The sequence below is a fragment of the Mytilus galloprovincialis genome, chromosome 6 (genome assembly GCF_965363235.1).
Source record: "Mytilus galloprovincialis chromosome 6, xbMytGall1.hap1.1, whole genome shotgun sequence".
NCBI classification, from domain to species: Eukaryota; Metazoa; Mollusca; class Bivalvia; order Mytilida; family Mytilidae; genus Mytilus; species Mytilus galloprovincialis.
In genome coordinates this window covers 23,804,972-23,823,174 of record NC_134843.1, presented here as the reverse complement: position 1 = coordinate 23,823,174, position 18,203 = coordinate 23,804,972, and the positions used below count along the sequence as shown (strand labels likewise).

At 32.2% G+C, this 18,203-nt stretch overlaps 1 protein-coding gene across 1 annotated transcript in view; it reads left to right on the top strand.

Moving 5' to 3' along the window:
* LOC143078545 (uncharacterized) overlaps positions 1–18,203 on the top strand; it is a 56,052-nt gene that overhangs the window by 27,909 nt on the left and 9,940 nt on the right. The window contains exon 5 of the mRNA XM_076253406.1: positions 15,389–15,507. Coding sequence (XP_076109521.1) covers positions 15,389–15,507 — 119 coding nt within the window. The remainder of the gene's footprint in view (positions 1–15,388; positions 15,508–18,203) is intronic.

Sequence of the window (18,203 nt, the reverse complement as noted above, 5' to 3'; positions counted from 1 at the left end):
TATGCATAAAGTTTTACCTCCTCGGGTTTGGTTACATACATGAAATTAAAAAAATGCATCATAATATTAAGAAAAGTACAATGCGTGTTGTACATACTATAGGTTGCACTTTGTAAATACAGCTGTTTCTGACAACACGCCTCTTTTGGGGAGAAATAGAATATTCATAGAAAATTAATTTTGTTTACATACTGGTTCCCAGTTATGCTCTCTGTGTTCCATATCGCAGAGACAGAACTGGGGAATGTTACCAGTAAATAAACACGTGCTTATTGTTTACATTGAAATCTGTGGTAACCTTTCATTCGAGGTAGGGGTAGTTAAGAAAATAAGTGTAAGTTTCAACTCTGAGAAGTTCGGGGCATATAAACGTTGAAAATATGCCGCACAGCCCTATATTTTGACCTTTGAAAAAAATTGTGGTGCAAATGAACTTTCAATTCTAGGATAAGATTTTTTTCAAAACTTCATAGTAAAAGTGGTACAGTTTTAGTCGTAAAAGGAGTTCCTATGGGAAATTGCATTGTCAATATTTACAGAAATGCAACCTATATAGGGTGAAAAAGGGGAACATTCAGAATTTAACCAAATTTGCTTTATTTCACAGATTTTAAAGAAATTAACTCAAATATGAAGTTTTATAAATATTTAATGAAGATTGATAGAATCCTGGGCCTTAGATATGATGACTCAGCATAAATTCACAGATTACAGTATGCATAGTTTACTTAAAGTCCTTGATACAAAATTAATTCATAACATTTGCATATTTGTAAGTTAAATTGTTAAAAAGTGCTTATATTTACTCTTCGCAGTCATTGAAACTCATAGATCCTTCCTGAATATTATTTATGGAGTATTTGTGTCCTTTCGATAACCCAAAATTAAGCCGCAACACCTAATTCTTCTTTTTTGTCACCACGGCATAACAAATACAAGCTAGAAAAACAAAAATATCTCAAGAAAACTTACAATAGTGTGTTCTATCCTGAATATGTACTAAATATTTCATATTGCTAGAAACAGCAGAATGATTTAGGAAATTTGAGGCCCCAGGGGCAAAAAACATAGAAAATTGCCTACCCCCTGGGTCATAAAACAAATAATTTAACTTGTAAATGGTATGATTTTCTGATTTTAATGTTCTTGATATAGAAACAATAACTATGTTTGGAAGTTATGCAAAAATCAGATGTTAGCAGTCATCTCTACAACATTTTAAGTGAATTTATATCTCAGACTGGTATCTGCATACATACAACTATTGCAAATATGGCTTTGTTTGAACACTTCTAGTATATATAGTAGCTAAATTGTGTCAGATATATGGTTACAGATGATACTGTTGTGACAAGAATTCTAAATTGACCATTTGAGGCAGAAAATGTGTTCTTTAATTGACAAATAGGTATACAGTAAGATGTGGACTGGAGACAGAGGCTGGATTGGATACTTTATATAATCTTGAATGTTGTGATGATTGACTGCTAAACATTACATTTATAATATTCTGATATGCTTTCAATATGTTATCAAAACAGTTTTAATCAGGTTCTAGGCATTTTTTATCAGAAAATATGTAAAAAGGGTAAGCTGGCAATAATTAAAGTCTTATTTTCAAATTCTTTAAAAAAAATTGCTACAGGGGAGGGGGTATAAAATGTATAGTAAAGAAAAACTTAGAGTATCCACAGTGATTTCTTTAAGACTATAATTCTGATAAATGAGTCATAATGTGAGAAAAACTGATTTTAGAGAGTTTTCTATTTGAATAAATGTCTGTATAGGTTGCACTTTGTAAATACAGCTGTTTCTGACAACACGCCTCTTTTGGGGAGAAATAGAATATTCATAGAAAATTAATTTTGTTTACATACTGGTTCCCAGTTATGCTCTCTGTGTTCCATATCGCAGAGACAGAACTGGGGAATGTTACCAGTAAATAAACACGTGCTTATTGTTTACATTGAAATCTGTGGTAACCTTTCATTCGAGGTAGGGGTAGTTAAGAAAATAAGTGTAAGTTTCAACTCTGAGAAGTTCGGGGCATATAAACGTTGAAAATATGCCGCACAGCCCTATATTTTGACCTTTGAAAAAAATTGTGGTGCAAATGAACTTTCAATTCTAGGATAAGATTTTTTTCAAAACTTCATAGTAAAAGTGGTACAGTTTTAGCCGTAAAAGGAGTTCCTATGGGAAATTGCATTGTCAATATTTACAGAAATGCAACCTATAGACATACGAGTCATGCTAGCGTCATGTCTTCTCACAAAAGAAATAAAACCAAATTATCAAAATTATCTAAATCATCTTTATTTGAATAGGTATAGTTAACTTTCTGTAAAAATGACAAGTCTCATGCTTAATCGACAGTCAGTGCAATAACACCATCTGAGTGGACAGTGTAGAATTATTATATATCTCAGGGTTAACTAAGTCTTAATCTTTTTGCAGTAATAGTAAAATGTACATGTATCAATTATTTTGTTGAGTATTCGTCCTGAATATGCATAATAAATTATGCACTGGACATACAGTCGATCCGGAACAAATTAAACTTGAAAACTAGACTTGACTCAAGCAAGCGTAATTGTAGCGAACAATTAGCCAGCAAACAATAAGAGGTATTACTAAAACCACATTTTCACATAATACAATCACGTTTTTTTTTCTAACTAGCGAACAGTTATAGAGACCTTCAAGGACTTTTTCATATTACCGACTTTTGACCCCAGGTTCTACAATTAAAAAAATGAAATTGACAAAATGAGATTAAGCGTGGTTTATGTTCGAAAATCTGACGTTACGGTAAAAAACTTTGTGACGTTTACAAAATGAAATTAGGGGGGGGGGGGGGCAATTTAAGTTTATTTTGGACCAATTTATAGAGATTGTGACGGGCAACGACTATATAGATGTTGAAAAGGAGACATTGGTGCATTGTTAAGGAAAATCTCCAGAGAGGTTTATGTTCGAAAATCTGATGTAATAGTGAAAAATTAACATTCTGAAGTTACATTAAAAAAAATAACATTGTGAAATTGACAAATTAAATTAGGGGTTAGGCCAATTTCCGTTTATTTTAGATCAATTTATAGAGATTGTGACGGGAAAGGACTATATATATGTTGTAGAAGATACATTGGCTTATCGTTTAGAAACATCACAAGAGTAGTTTATGTTCAAAAATCTGAAAGTTACGTTAAAAAAACTAACATTGTAAAGTACACAACATGAAAAAAGGGGATAGTTATCAATTTATAGAGATTGTGACGGGCAACGACTATATAGATGTTATAGAGGAGACATTGGCACATCGTTAAGGAAAATCCCCAGAGTGGTTTATATATATATGTTCGAGACGTTAAGGTTAAAAAACTGAAATAGTGAAATTGACAAAATGAGATCAAGGGGGTCGACCAATTTAAGTTAATTGTATACCCATTTATAGATATTGTGACAGGCAACAACTATATAGGTGTTATAGCGTTTAGGAAAATGTCCAGAGTGGTTTATGTTCAAAAATCTAAATGCACAATTTAAACTAAATAAACAATCGTCAGCTTTTAATAAAATTCCGTATAAATGACCATAACTTGAAAATTAAAATAGGCTTATTTAAAAAAAAATCAAAGAGAAAATAGAGCGTATAAAGCACGCCAAATTTTAGATTATTAGGAACACTTTTTGCCTTCATCGGCAAACCACTAGAAATTCCATGTTGAATGCATGCAGTTGAAACCAATCATCCTAATTTTACTAAGCTTGACGCAAAATCTGTACTTTAAAATATTGTAGTTTACACAAAAAAAACATTTTGTCTAGAGTTGTTGGCTGAATAAAGCAATCCTGTGAGTTGCAAAAATAACGGTAACTTTGGTCAATAATCTAGTATATACTTATATATTATTATTATTATCTACCTTTCCCAACGTATTGTACACATGTATTATGTTTCTTGTGTACATAAGTTTGCATTTTAACCTGTTGGGCCTAATTTTAAGTTGTAAAACAAACGTATACATGTATGAAATAATTGCTACTGGACGTTGATAAAGCCACAGTCAATGATACAAATATTAAGTATTCATATTTGTTTCAACTAATTCATTGAAGAGCGTTTAATTACCTTCACTCATCTGAGTAAAGAAAATGTAGATAATTAACAACCGATGCTTTACAAGAATTTGATTTTTACGCAGGGACATAGATGCAATAGTTTATTAAAGTCTCACCACATACATACGAGTATAAACACAATATAATATTAAATACACAATACAAAAAATTAAAATGCATGTGCCATTGTTAAAAGAACTATGAGAGACTGGTATATACAAATATGAAACCTGAGAATGAGACATAGCTTTGTTATTTACACAAAACATAAAAGTGTAACCTCACTATGCACATTCAAGGATAAACTGATACATGTACATGTACATAAAAAGAAATAAACAGTATAATCGCAATAAAATATCATGATAGGCTTTGGCAACAGAACTATCGCCTATATTTCCATCACGTAACTTTCATTTTGGGGTTAAAACCGATCTATAAACATGATGAATACGTAGACATCATCAATGTGCAAACTAACATTCCTTATCGCTTGTTGTGAATTCATTTTTTCAATTAATACTCATCAAATACTTTTTAAAGGGTAAATTAAAAATTTTTAAATGTGTTGTTGTATGTTTATACATATAAGTAAGAAATCATTAATTTCTATGCAAACGCACGTGGAGGAATATCTCAAGAACGTTTGCAATCTGAAGGAACGATAACACTACATGGATGATTTAACATTTGTTTGCGAGAAAATACGAATGCCTTCTCAAATTCATTCTATTAGAAAAATCGAATTATTACAAAAGAGTGTCCACCGTACCCTTGCACTGCATTATTATCAATATAGTAGAATAGAATGATATACAATGCCTGAAAATTATATATACAGGTAACTGTAATATACAAGTATTAATATCATATATGACAATAAACCACAGTATACAGATTGACAGGTTGAATTCCCTGTCATCAATTTATCATCCACGCACGAACTGTCCCAGAATTATATCTATACATTAACCTCACTTTCAGGTATAGAGATGTAATTTGTGTCTGCTTGAGATAAGTGCTTGTCGGACCGTCCACAAGAACTTGCGGCCATCCGATGTTCAGTTCTTCAGAACTTTGATTAAGGTGCCACTACACATTTAAATTTAGCATATGCACTGCGATATCGAATAGGTATATTTTGAAACATATACTGTTCAGTAGAGGATTAATATTTAAATTTATAAGTTCTAAACTTATTTCCTTGACCATAAGAATCAAGCCTTGTACACCTTTCAGTTTTATAATAACAAAAATATTAACTTCTAACTGATAAATTGTATGTTTATCCAGTATATAGTCATATACATTACAAAATCTGTCCATATTGTAAAGTTTCAACATTTCTATAACTTTATAACTCTAATTTTTAATTTTATAACTAACTTTTCTACTTGACCATATAAATACTTTATAATGTAGTTTGTCTTTATCCATTTTGTACATCTTATCCAGTGTCTTAAAATGTTAGATCACTGTTTAACATATTAAGGCTTCCAACCCATGTCACCTGAAACAGCATCATTGGAGGTATACTTTCCAATTCCCATATAAAATCTCATGGCTCGGTTCTGAACTGCTGAAATGCAGGACAACTCACTCGTACCAAAAATATATGAGCCGTAATTGATGACTGACCATTAAATAAAGTGTCAAACAGTTTATTGAAAATATTGTGTTGAAAGCCACCATGTGCTTTACATTTGACAATAAGAAGGCATAATGCCCGATTTGCTGACTTTGCAACTGCCTTTGCCATAACTTTATAATAGAAAAATCATTTAAAACTTATCCTTAATATTGATAGCTAGAAACATACATCAATCAATTTTTGTATATCTTCGGTATTTTAAGACAACAATACAAGATCATCTGCATATTATGAAATAGCAACATTTTCACCGTCAATATCTATGCCAACATTTAATGCTTTTATATCATCAATTAACTTATTAATGACAATATTAAATATGACTGTGGATAAAACACATCCTTATTTCAAAACAGTTTTTTACACTAAACCAATCAGTAGTATTGTCGTTCACACGAACACAGCATTTTCTATTTGAATACAAGCACACATAAACTTTGTACTAATACCTAAATTTGCTTATTTGTAAAACAATAATGTCTTATCAATTGTAGCATACGCCTTAATATAATCTTTCAAATTGTGATTTTTTGTCAAATATAAATTGTTGTGTATTACAAAAATGTACATGGCAGAAATAGTATTGGATTTTGAATTTGAAAGATTAACCATTTTTCTTTCTTTTGGTACCTCATTTATAAAATTTAAAGAAAGATGAGTGGAATTACATCAGTTTAAAGATGTCTGATTGGGGATGAAAAATCTTTGTATTGTGCTACCTTAAGTCTACACCTGGACTTTTATTATTCTTTGAACTTCATCAAAAGTAATTTCATTACTTTATAAACAGAAACAATAATATTTTTATACATGTATTTAAATCTTCTTTTACCAGTTTAGGATCTGTGTTGTTAATCTAATTTAACAAGTTATAAAAACAATCTTTCCATTTATGCAATACCTGAGTCCAAATTGTTTGTTACAGAGACGTCTGACAGCACAAATTTCACTCGGAATGGCCTATTCGGAATGGCCGTTTGTCTTTCATTGCCTATATCAATGTTAACAATTTTTCGCCAAAATTGTTTGGAGTCATTATTGTTTATAGATAACGAGTCTTCTTGACATTGGTGCCAATAACAGCGTTTAGATTGTTTATCAAAATCCTTTCTCTTGTTCAAACACAGGGTCATATCAATGCAGACTTATTGCTTTTATTCGTACAACGCAGATACTGGTTCTCGGCCGAACATGTTTCATTCCACTTTGAAGTCAAGTCATTGGACCACCACGGTTTCTTGAACCGTCGTCTTTTGTTGGTACAACAATTCAAAAGTTATGTTTTTGTATTTAGTTTGGAATTCATCTCATTATATGCATTGTATAAACAAATTCACAACATATATTAGCTACATCATCTTGATCACTATACTTTTTTCTATATCTCTAATACATGAGTTTATACTATTTATCACATTTTCATCTTCAAACCAACTTTTCGGAACATTTTTACATCATATATAACACGTTTTTGAACAATTTGAATTTTTAAATTGATATTTTCCTTTTCAATATTACCACACATATAATTTTCTATTTCCCAACATAATATGGAATTATGTAATAGTAAAAGTTCAATGATAAGTTAATATTGTTATTAAAAGGCCTCCAAACAAAAAGGGGTGTTCAGATCCCCGAGCCCAAAGGGCGAGGGGATTTGAACAGCCCTTTTTGTGAAGAGGTCTTTTAATGTCAATATTAACTTAATCATTGAACTTTTACTGACTTACAAACCGTCAAAAATATATGAAAAGTAAATAAAAAGCACTTGCAGAAACCTAATTCCCCTGAACTGGACGAGTCTAAATATGTTGAACTTAAATGATAGTTAAACAGTACTCAGACTGATATATACAATTAACAGTTACCAAATTAAAATGAAAACGGAACAATTTAATGGCATTACATCATATAATTATTTATCTATGATAAAAAAAAATAGCATCTAAATAACACCAAATGATAGTTTTACAAAATTAGGTAGTAAATTTATATTTTTTAGCCAACTTTTCAAAATAACGATTTCTTATTTAATAAATCAGCAATCAAAACCCCCGTACAGACCTCATTTATAACTGACCAATTATTATTATGCCCAACAACTTCATGCTATATATACTTGATGTTTTTGATCTGTCAGTAATCATGAAATAGAATCGTAAAGACCAGACCTTAGAAAACAGTAAGTAAACTCTTCCAACAATTAGCTTTTTAAACAGCTTGTTTAAGAACTTTTAATCGGACAGTCATAGATGCATAAGGTCCTTCACAATATTCATCCGGCAAATGTTCCTTTTGTTTCTGATTTGGTAATTTTCCTACATTAAGATACATGCGAATGCAAAATAATTAGTTTTGTGTATTCAGTCCAATTAATTAATAGATCTTGCTTTATTTGTGTTTTTTAAAATAAGAACTATGCATGCAAACTTCAATGAATAAAACCGTATTGAACTAGGTTTCACTGTCCCGATCAAAACGTGTTGGGTGAGATATATTCGCAAGTTCAATATATTATACGAAAACAAACACTTTAGTCGTCCGTTATTCCCTTTTCGTGTCTAAATGAAGCAAAAACACCTGGAAAAACTTGTATCTTTATTATTTTAATCCGTGCCTGACAAAAAAATATCGTATCTAGACATTAGATAAGAAAAATAGTAAAATAAATATATAAAAATTTTGAATAAGCAGTCATTTATGTGATAAACTGAAGAGACCCCCCCCCCCCCTAAAAAAAAGAAAAGAAAACAACCATTTAAATGAAAATTGTAAATTATAGCATTTTACAAGATCTTGTCTTTGTGTGCCAAGTACTAGTACTGTAACAGAGATATTAATCACATTGATTGATTGTTGTTTGCTTTAAGTCCAGTAGCAAATATTTCATGCCTGTTAATGACTATAACACATAAAGTTTAGATACAATAGGTAGGTTGTACAATAGGTGCAAGAGTTTTTAATTTGATTCATAAAATCTACCCTGAAGTCGATCATCCATGTTTACGTGTAGTTTACAATATCATTTCACGCATCCAATTTAGGTTAGATACTTTTAGCTCGCTTTAGTAACTGTGAGAATTCTGTGAAACTGTATTGTGTATTGTACTTTAGTTTTTGGTATGATATTCTGTACTACCGATCACTACTACTCCCCTGGTTGGTATCGTGTGGGGGCGTTCGCCTCGAGAGCGGGAGGTCATTAAATTTGTTCGAATCCCGAACGGGTCAAACAAAGACGTTAATTAATTTGGTATTCTATTTCAACGCTTAACACGTGGCATCATAAAGTAAAAGCACAGACTGGCCGGCTCAGCGTCGGAAATGTGTCCTGGTCGGGTGACTTTTCTTCCTGCGAACTAATATCTTGTGAACTTACACGATAAAAAAAAAGACTCAGCTTGTCAGTCTAGTAAAAACGGGGTTAATGCTTTTATTATATTTCACGCAATCGTCCTGAATATTAATTTTATTCGCCGCTGGTCGTCATCCATTATCATTATATATTTTACCGTTTTATTATATAGTGAAGTGTTTTTATTTTGCTAGTATATTGTATATTAAAACTTCTTAAATGTTCACCAATCAAAATTAAAAAAACGGCAGGTGAATTTTTTTAAACACTTGTGATTGTTGGGATTATTATCTTTCACGGTAAATAATAGTAGATCAAATGTGCCTTTTCGGATATATAATATTTGACGGAAAATATTGAATTAACTCCGTATAACTATTATTAAGTCATGGATCGGCTTTTAGCTTATTTTCCTGTATACGAAATGTTCTATAAAAAGACCGAATTTTGACTCTAAATATTTTTATTTATCTGTGTCTTTGGGTTGCTGTCGCATTAATGTATACCTTTATCTCCTTTTATTCAAAACCAAGATTTGCTTGGGTATAGAAATATTTACATCTCTAGACGTCTACCGTTCCACAGTATACCTTTGCTAAATGGGTGCGTTCGTTTGGTCTATTGGTTATATAAATACGCAGCTGTGTCCGATCAAAATATAATAGGAATGTATATCAGATGCCTGGTGAAAATCCACAGCCTTTATCCTTGTACTCTCATATTTGGCAATTTGATAAATGATAGATATAGGATTATTGCATGCAGTGCTAGCATTGATTTCCTTAAAACAAGTTTATAAATGTAGTTATTGGTTAAGACAAGTATAAATATGGCCAAAATCAAGTACACCTTTTAGTGTGCGCTCGACTTTAGTGACTCAACACGAGGTGTTTTAGAATTTACAGGTTACTTAGAACTTTTTGTAAAAAATAAACACTAGCACATCATAGAAAATCAAGTGAGTAATTTATGTTTCAAATTCTATAACAAAAATCTCTGTATTAAAGGCTGTGGATTTTCTATAAAAATCTTGATTTATTTGCCACAAAGTCCTCTTTTTCTATCAAATGCAATGAAACAGTAAAAAATAATGCTTTGCATCAAGTTTCCCCTTGGAACATGTACTAAATGGCCTATCTCTATTATTTATTATATCTTTAGTTTTGATACAATTGAGGTTTGAAAAATTCGTACAAAAATGGCTACAGAAGGGTACATAAACCTTAAAAAACATTAGAGGGAAAGACGATATACACAGGAGTTGAATGATTGAAATGTGTAAACAACAAGAAAAGTCAGCTTAATCTTTTTAAATAATTATAAGTCGCATGGCTGATTTTAACAACATTTTTGCGACTTTTGCTAGAACAATAGTAGATGAAAAAAAAAACATAACAAAACCGATCAGCAAGACAATATAAAAAAAAATGAAACCCTCAAAATAAGTTGAATCTTTTTTATAAATTGTTGTCAACCTTTTTTTTATAATTTTTCCCCCCTTTTTTGACAACTATTATACCAGTCTGACATATAAATAAACTTCAAACAGCAAATGTTGTCACCTAGATGAGGGAGCCGTCATTGTATGCTTCAATATATGAGTTATTGCCACTCAATGAAAATTGTTTTTCTGATGTAGTCCCTCCCCTGTTAGTTTTGCTGGAAATTATACAATGTAACCACTGATGTGTACTACGACAACGTTTGTTTAATATTAAAAAATAAAAGAGAAAATGCAAAGAGAAAAATGATGGAAGAAATGCTAAGATTTACGCATAAAAATTCAAAAATTGGAAAACTGTTTGAGACTATAATCAACTGAGGACAAATTATTATAAATCACTAAATGAAGCTGACTAATTTATTGCTCTTTTGTGTCCAGTGGCAAATATGTCATGCATATTCACGACTAGATTCAAAGTGGGTCAAATTGGAAGCAAGTAAGTTCGGTAAGTGCCATATTTGGCCCCAATTATAAAGTTCATGGTTACAAGACAATAATTGTTTTAAGTTGCCTTAAAGACATGTAAAAAAAGTTAAACAGAGCTGTTTTTGTCAAAGTTTAATTCTAACACAACGATTTTTACATTCCAAAACGGTCAAGATAAGGGATTTTGGTGAAATTTGACAAAATCAGCGGGATTTCAACCAAATAAAGGACCAGGAAACATAGAGCGCAGGCGTCGACAAGCCCAATATTCAAATAAGACATGTTAAATGTCTTCACAAACATTATTTTAAAAGATCTTTGTTGTCGACGTATGCGCTCTATGTTTCCTGTCAAATAATCTTTGGAAATTTACCCATTTTCATTGATTTTTTCGTGAAAAATCAATATGAGTACAACTTGTGACGTCATAATGAAACGCAGAAACGTAGAATTTTAAACAAAATGGCTTATATCCTATCTAGTCAATGTATTAGCTATAATTTATCGTGATATTGGTCAATAAATCCGAATTTGAAATTTACGCTAAAAAAGTGGGCCATTTTAGGACCTTATCGAACATACTCCTTTAGAGTGGAACTTTTTACAATAAGGCAGAGCGTTCGCTAGAGGTAACACGTATGCCGTAATAAAATAGATTTGAACCATAAAGATCGAACTCGTAAGTTATAAAGCCCTCCTTCCTTTTTTTCTTCACGATAGACGAATGTCATATACAAAACGTCATGAATTTACAAACAATAACGGCCACTATAAGTAAATGAGATATGGACTTTTTTTATAAATTAATTCCTATTGCAGCCAACATCTCCCGGTTTGGTACAGGTTATTTATTTCCACAAAATACCGCCTGATTATTGATCGAAGATATTTAAGCAACCACAAGCACTTTGAATCAAACAAGTTCTTGAAATGGTAAATTAAGGTATTTTGCTGGATGTTTTTCCCAATCCTATTTCGGACCCCCTGATTTTAAGAGGGCGTATCTAATTAGTCATGCCCGATTAACTTTTATTGAATTGAACCTCAACTTAAAGACCTACATTGGGTAAATAAGTTCGAGGTACAATTAGTAGACAATAGAAATCCTTTGTGAAATAAGATCGTCCCAGGTATCTTAGAAAATAAATTTGCGTTGAATAACAATGAAAAATGCACGAGCAGGTTTGTAACAGGAATAAATATGGGTTCAACTGACCGAAAAGAAACACTTTCGTTGGCTAATTCACTAGCTCTAACTACTTCAAATTTCTTAAAACAATTTAACTTTTCATATGGTACGACACAATAATCGACAACTGATGAACCTCGTGTTGATAAATAGGTTAAATCATTTCTAATATTATTTCTGCTATGTACATTTTTGTAATACACAACGATTTATATTTGACAAAAAATCACAAAATATTTCTCCATAAATGTTGGATTTAAAACTGATCACTTCTCGGACAGGTAAATCAACAACTCCCGGAATAAAATCTTCCATTTCTCCTATCGACTATTGAAATCTCCACACATATATGAGCGTCCGTAGGGGATCTTTCATTTTTGTATTCTTTTAAGTGCATAGCAGTTTTCTTTGTTCTTATGAAAATAACGCTAATTCTTCATTTTTCAACTATTAAACTTATTGCGATTAAGTTTCCATTATTCTGTACTACATTTATTTCGATAATCAACGTTTGGATAACCTTAAATTACTGCTCCATAAATATTAATACTACTATATATATGGAAAGTTATTATTCTATATTTTTTCGTATGTTTATCTCTATTCATTATTGAGAGCCATTATTCTTTATTTTGTATAATCCATCCACACTTATATGAATTCTTGTCCTAGCCAATTTAGAAATAGAGGCTCTTAAGATCTTTGCTCACCTTGGTCTATGTGCATATTTTTAAAAACAAAGGACACAGATGGATTCATGACAAAATTGTGTTTTGGTGATGGTGATGTGTTTGTAGATCTTACTTTACTAAACATTCTTGCTTCAATTTATAATGAACGTGGCCCATTTGTTACAGAGGAAAATATTTTGTTAAAATTTACAAAAATTTACAAAATTTACAAAATTATTGAAAATTGACTATAAAGGGTAATAACTCCTTAAAGGGTCAACTGACCTATTTGGTCATTTGACTTATTTGTGGATCTTACTTTGCTCAACACTATTGCTGTTTACAGTTTATCTCTATCTATAATAATATTCAAGATAATAACCAAAAACAGCAAAATTTCCTTAAAAATTTCAAATTCAGCGGCAGCAACCCAACAACCAGTTGTCCGATTCATCTTGAAATTTCAGGGCAGATAGATCTTGACTTGCAAAACAATTTAACCCCATGTCTGAACTGCTCTTAAATTGCTTTTTTTTTTTTTAATTGTTGGTAAAAAAATTGAGCACATCAAATGGACCAGAGTGATACCGTATTTTGGTTAATGTTCACTACGAAACGGGCCAAATCTCCTTCAGTATCTGGTTTTAAAATTATGAAAAAATATCAGTGTACAGCTTAATACGTGCTTTGATGTTAATATTGCAAAATAGGGATTGTGGGGGCAAAACATGTGAATATGTCCACTACGAAACGGTCACCTACGAAACGAGTATGGGAGAAAAACGTTTCGTAGTGGATACTACCACTACCATGCAATCTTGTTTTTACTCTTTTTTCAATTATATTCGTGCAAAACAAATAACAAGGGTAATTTTCAAGTAATTTTTAGTATGTTTTTATTAACATAGAATAGGGTTGATGTCAACTACGAACGTTTTGTCCACTTCGAAACGGTTTCGTCAACTACGAAACGCATTAAAATGTTCACTACGTAACATGAGTTGTACCTTCATACTTGAAGTACTGTCTAATTGTTATTGATTAGAAATGGTTCTCCAATAAAGAAAAAAAGAGATATTTCTAGTAAAACAAACTGGAATGTCTATAGGAGACATTTAAAATTGCAATAAGATGTGTGTTTAGAAGCAGTTTCGTAGTGGACAAATGTCCCCTACGAAATACTACATAAATTATGAAAATAATATCATTTTAAAGAGTATTTAAGATTGTACTTTTTGTTTACAAACATGTCTATAATATAGGTTTTCATAATATCTCTTGAAATAAAATTTTAGACAAGTTGATTTTCCATTTTTTAGGTCTGAAATTCTCGCTTTTATTGAAAAACGTCCATATATAGACACTATTGCAGTAACTGTTAGTTCATGCAATTTCAAGTTTTCTTACTATGCCTGATTTCTTTACTAGTCTTTACGTTGTAAATCTACTTTATGGAATATAACATACTAGAAAAAAATAACAAATTAATGGTCATTTAAGAGATTTCAGCAATAAATAATTAAAAGAATACAAAAGAAAACACTGAGGGAAATTATTATTTAGAGAATATAAATAAAACAAATACAAATATCTGCCTCCACACCCTCATACATGTACAAATATTTAGGCCCAAATATACGTCAGAAGTTTCTGCGAAAAAATTGTCTTAACCACCTTCGAAGCCCTCTTTGGTCCTCGATGCTGTTCAACTTTGTAATTGTTTTGGCTCTCAAACTATTGTATCTGGGCGTCAGTAGTAAGCCTTGTGTGGACAACACGCACTTCTGGCTTATTAAATTTTAAACCTGGTGCCTTTTGTTAGCTATTATCGTGTGTTTCTGTGTCAATCATGTTCTCCTATTTATTTATATTGTAGTCCTGTAATGTTGTGTTGTCATTTTAATGTCATATTTCACATGGCCATAAAAGAGGGAGGTTAGGCATGCCACAAAACCAGGTTCAACCCACCATCTTTTCCTTTAAAAATGTCCTGTACCAAGTCAGGAATATGGCCATTGTCATAGTTTTAAACATATTTACATCTTAGTAACTTATTTGAAGATCTACCTACGACACACCATTCAAGAGTATTTAGCTGTAGTGAGAATTTGCCATTCGAATATGCATGAAAGGTACTTTTGTGAAAAAAGGAGATTACTCTAAAAGGATAATTTAGACTCACAAGTCGACAGAGACTGACAAAACTATTGCTAAAAAAAAACGAAAACAAGAGACTACAAAACACAACATAGAAAAATGAGCCATTTGTTATTCTAGCAAACATCTTATTTTGTATCTCGAATTCTGCAATATTAATATATTCATTTGCATTCATCTTGCTTTATTTGTGTATACCAGTTAATGGGGCACGGATATCAGAAATTATACGCTTTTATCTCTATAAATTAGCTTCATTCATCAATTCTACTTTATACTGATAATATAAACTGTAAATCTGTTTTTTTTACAGGGACTGTATATGAGAACTCCGATAAATTGTCAAAACTCAATTCTTCTGATGAATTGTATGCAAACGCTGGAGAACAAGGGAAAGGTGTAAATATTGCGAAAGAGTATATTCCGAGGAAGGCAAGTAATAAAAAATGTCATAATAATTCTAACTTCACAAAAATGTACAGTTTAACACGTATCTTCTGTTGGTGGACATTTTGTACTTAGTGGTACATGTATCATCAGCCAAGTAGAGGTTTCCTGATTTGCTACCGTACCAACCGTAGTACGAACTAGGAGCCGTCATTAAACTTTTGAAATTAATTAATATATGCCCTTTATGTCAATGTATGTTTAATGAATCCTTATATAAAGTATTTGGAAGATTTGAAGCTACAACTTGGTATAACTTTCATGTAGATATGATATCTATTCATAACAAACGATATTGTGTGTACTCGATTATGCTTACAACAAACCGTTGATAGAAACCGTTGCAACAAACGGTTTGTAATTAAGATTTATTTTCCCTAAAATTTCACCAGCAAACAAAAAGCTAAACATAAAACCCATTCATACTTTTTCTAATGTTTGCCTGTTTTTATTGGATATAATAAAGCATTATAGATAAGTTGGCAGTTTTGGTGGTAGACTTTTAGAAAACATAATAGAATAAGAGCTCTTTTAACATATAAAGTTGCCTTCATTGCAAGAATAACTTAAAAGATTTAAATATTATTGAAAGCCACAGTGAACCCCCCGAATATTATAATTTTTCCTTTAAAAATACACGGATACAAATAAATCTTCGGCTCTTACAATCCCGCCGATTATTATAAATTCTACAATCTTCGGCTTTTCAAAATCTTCGGCTTTTCAAAATCGCTTTTCAAAATCTTCGGCATTTCCAAATCTTCGGCTTTTCAAAATCAACGGCTTTTCAAAATCTTCGGCATTTCAAAATCTTCGGCTTTTCCAAAACTTCGACTTTTCAAAATCTACGGCTTTTCAAAATCTTCGGCTTTTCAAATTCTTAGGCTTTTCAAAATCTTCGGCTTTTCAAAATCTACGGCTTTTCAAAATCTTCGGCTTTTCAAAATCTTCGGCTTTTACAATCCAGCCGATTATTATAAATTTTACAATCTTCGGCTTTTTAAAATCTTCGGCTTTTCAAAATCTTCGACTTTTCAAAATCTACGGCTTTTCAAAATATTCGGCATTTCCAAATCTTCGGCTTTTCCAAAACTTCGGCTTTTCAAAATCTACGGCTTTTCAAAATCTTCGGCTTTTCAAAATCTTCGGGCTTTTCAAAATCTATCAATTGCATTCCACACATGTTCGATATGGTTCATGTCTTGAGACACGGAAGGCCAAAAATGGTGTCAATGGTTTCTTGTCTTTGTACTCGGTTACAATCCTTGCCCTGTGTGGTCTAGCAAGTGGGGGGTTATTAAAATGAGGGACTGTAATGTTTCTAGGGACCAAATTCCTGTATGTCTGTCTATTCATGTTATCCTGCAAAGTATGCATACCCAACTTACAACAGTATGAGAAGAAACTCCATACTGTAACACCACCATCAACAAATTCAGTCGTTGGGAAAATGATGTTTTGGTCATAGGCAGATTTATTTCCCCGCCAATTTCGTATTCTGCCGTTTATTGGTCGTAACAGAAACTGACTCTGATCTGACCAATACACATTTAGCAGCTTCTCATGTTCCTGTATCGAAGGTCATTAGTTTTTTGAAACCTGATAACATGGTGCCCGGCTGTTGGGGTAGGTCTTTTGACAACACAACTTGCTCTTATGTAGCCTCTATGAAATCAACAGACCAATGTTCGAACACTTTAAGTAGCGGTAACAGGATGGACATGAACTTCATAAACGCCGATTGAATTTAGGACGTGTTCTCATTGACCTAAAATCGGTGTTGTGTTAGTGTAATTCACACGTAAACTAAACGATCTTACGTTTCCATTAATAAAACTCAATGTTAACATGTGTTTAACTCATGTTTTGTCTTCATGCAGTCGATTGTCAATTAGAACTTGTGTGGTTCAGTGTACACAAAACAAGGTGAAATGTATTTTCCCGCGTTTCGGAGTATAGCGGGAAAATGTTGTCTAAAAGGAACGTTTTATAAGAACGGTATATATTTTTGGCGGGTTTTGTTATGTGTAGTTGTACACGTGGTTACGTGGACCAATCATTTGGATTGTGGTGAAAGCGGGTTTTTAATTTTCATGTGTTTGAAAATCATTCTAGCCGCAGACGTTCAAAACTAAACATGTCGGAGCCGGCAGAAATAAACATGCTCATCGACCGAAAAATTAAAGACGCTATGAGCCAGAACCAAAACGAGATACTGCAGAGCATCGACAGATTAATGTCTAGTCGTTTAGACACGTTTCAGAGATCCATTCACGAAACGCAGAGGCAGCTATTAGAAACTCAAATGTCTAAAATCCAGCAGATGAACACCGAAAATTACGTTTTCAAGCGAAAGGGAAACGAAGAGCAGTTCAAGGTTAACACAAAAATCGCCAACAAGATGAAAGAGGCCAGAAGTATTCTAACAGAATCGCAGGACAACAACGAAAGTACAGAGGGCGCGATGAGGAACATTTGTGAAGGTTTGGACATTCTCAATCATCGACAAAAATTGATTAAGCTCGCGGATCAGTCCGAGAACGGCTGGAGAGCAGTTACCGAGTATGAAACGCACAACCTAGCTGATGATTCAGAAGACGAAAAACGCATAATACGAGCAGAAAACAAAGCGTCGAGGAAAATGAAGAGCGACAAAAAGTTTAAGACACGCACAACTCCTT